Source organism: Trichechus manatus, unplaced genomic scaffold, assembly GCF_000243295.1.
Source record: "Trichechus manatus latirostris isolate Lorelei unplaced genomic scaffold, TriManLat1.0 scaffold00159, whole genome shotgun sequence".
In the NCBI taxonomy this organism is placed as follows: domain Eukaryota; kingdom Metazoa; phylum Chordata; class Mammalia; order Sirenia; family Trichechidae; genus Trichechus; species Trichechus manatus.
Genome location: NW_004444095.1, coordinates 6,167,904 through 6,169,665, shown reverse-complemented (window position 1 = coordinate 6,169,665; position 1,762 = coordinate 6,167,904). Strand labels below are relative to the sequence as shown.

General features: G+C 34.8%; 1 protein-coding gene across 1 annotated transcript in view; it reads left to right on the top strand.

The window, feature by feature from the left end:
• The window catches only part of CFAP47 (cilia and flagella associated protein 47), a 431,188-nt gene that overhangs the window by 95,498 nt on the left and 333,928 nt on the right, over positions 1–1,762 (top strand). Inside the window, exon 26 of the mRNA XM_023740562.1 lies at positions 790–999. Within this exon, the coding sequence (XP_023596330.1) occupies positions 790–999 (210 nt within the window). The remainder of the gene's footprint in view (positions 1–789; positions 1,000–1,762) is intronic.

Genomic DNA, 1,762 nt, shown 5'->3' with positions numbered 1-1,762 from the left:
AAAGTAGAGGGTCAGCGAAAAAGAGGAAGACCCTCAAGGAGATGGATTGACACAGTGGCTGCAACAGTGGGCTCAAGCATAGCAACGATTATGAGCATGGCACAGGACCGGGCAGTGTTTCGTTCTGTGGTACATAGGGTCGCTATGAGTTGGAACTGACTCGATGGCACCTAACAACAACTAACAACAAACATTATTTAAAATCAGAAATATTTTAGATTTTCTAAATAAATTATGGATATATAATGAAATACCATGTAAACATTAAGTGACATTATTTAAAAGTAATTATTGAAAAATTATCCATGATATATGTGTGCAAGTGCTTATATGGTATTCATATTTTTAAAATTCTATGTGTATATGCATCTGTTACTATTATTTAACCTATATACATTAAAGCTTTATCTATTACAGTTGTAATTTTAAGGTACATTCTTGTTGCCAGAATATATTTAAGGACAATAATATTTAGATCATGGTTGTGGTTAGAAACACAGTGTAGTTAGGCCAGGTGTTTTATCCCTCCTCTTCTATCCTTATGAAACAAAAGGAACTTTTGATCATCTTATGTAGTTCTTGGTCAAGTTAATGTATTATCAGTCTTATAGTATGATCAGAAAATAAGAGAAGATATATAAATCTTTCATAATTGGGAACATTATTTTAATAATTTGTTGTTCTTTCGTTTTTCTGATAAAATAAGAGGAATACACATTTAAATCCATTTAATTGCAGATATTTTGAGCTAAACAAAAAACTCTTTTTCTTTTTTTAAATTTTCAACAGTACTTCAACCCTATGTGTTCAGATTCCTACAAAGATGCATCTTGATGATGACGAGAATTTCCCTCTTTCCGTGAATTTTCCAGAGGGCAGAATCATCACGGGCTCTCGCTATGGAATTAACGCTAGACTTACCTGTCACCTTAGCTTCAAATCATCTAAACCTGTGTCATTTTTTACCGAGGTTCTTTTCTATGATGCCCAAAATAACTGGTAAGATATTTACATGTAGATTCTTTTGGATCTAACAGTGAAGAACCAAGGTTTATATTCTACACCATTGTAAAATGTTAAGAGAAATAATATATGACTTGGGACATAAAAATTTTCTTAAAAGTGCAGAAGGTACCTTTGCTTATATGAAACAGAGCATAATAGTGGTTATCAGCATGTTCTCTGGAGCTAGGCTGCCTGAGTTTGTATCCTGGCTCTGTTAACTTTGGTGAAGTTATTTAACCTCCTCATCTTTAGTTTCTTCATATGAAATTGGAATAATAACAAAATCTAGCCCTTCCATGGTCATGTGAAATTAATTGAGTTAATAATTACTGAGTAACTGGACATGACCTGGCACATTCCAGTTGCCATCACGTCGACTCCAACTGATGGTGACCCCATTTGTGTCCGAGTATAACTGTGCTCTATAGGGTTTTCTATGGCTGAGGTTTTTTGTTGTTGTTGTTGTTTTATTGTTGTGCTTAAGTGAAAGTTTACAATTCAAGTTAGTCTCTCATACAAAAATTTATACATACAATGTTTTGTGACCCTAGTTGTTCGCCCCATACTGTGAGAACATACTCTTCCTTTCCACCCTGGATTTCCCATATCAATTCAACCAGCTCCTGACCGTCTCTGTCTTCTCATCTCACCTCTGGACAAGGCGCTGCCCATTTAGTCTCATGCATCTACTTGAGCTAAGAAGCACACTCTTCACAACTATCATTTTCTATCCCATAGTCCACTCTAATCTTTGTCT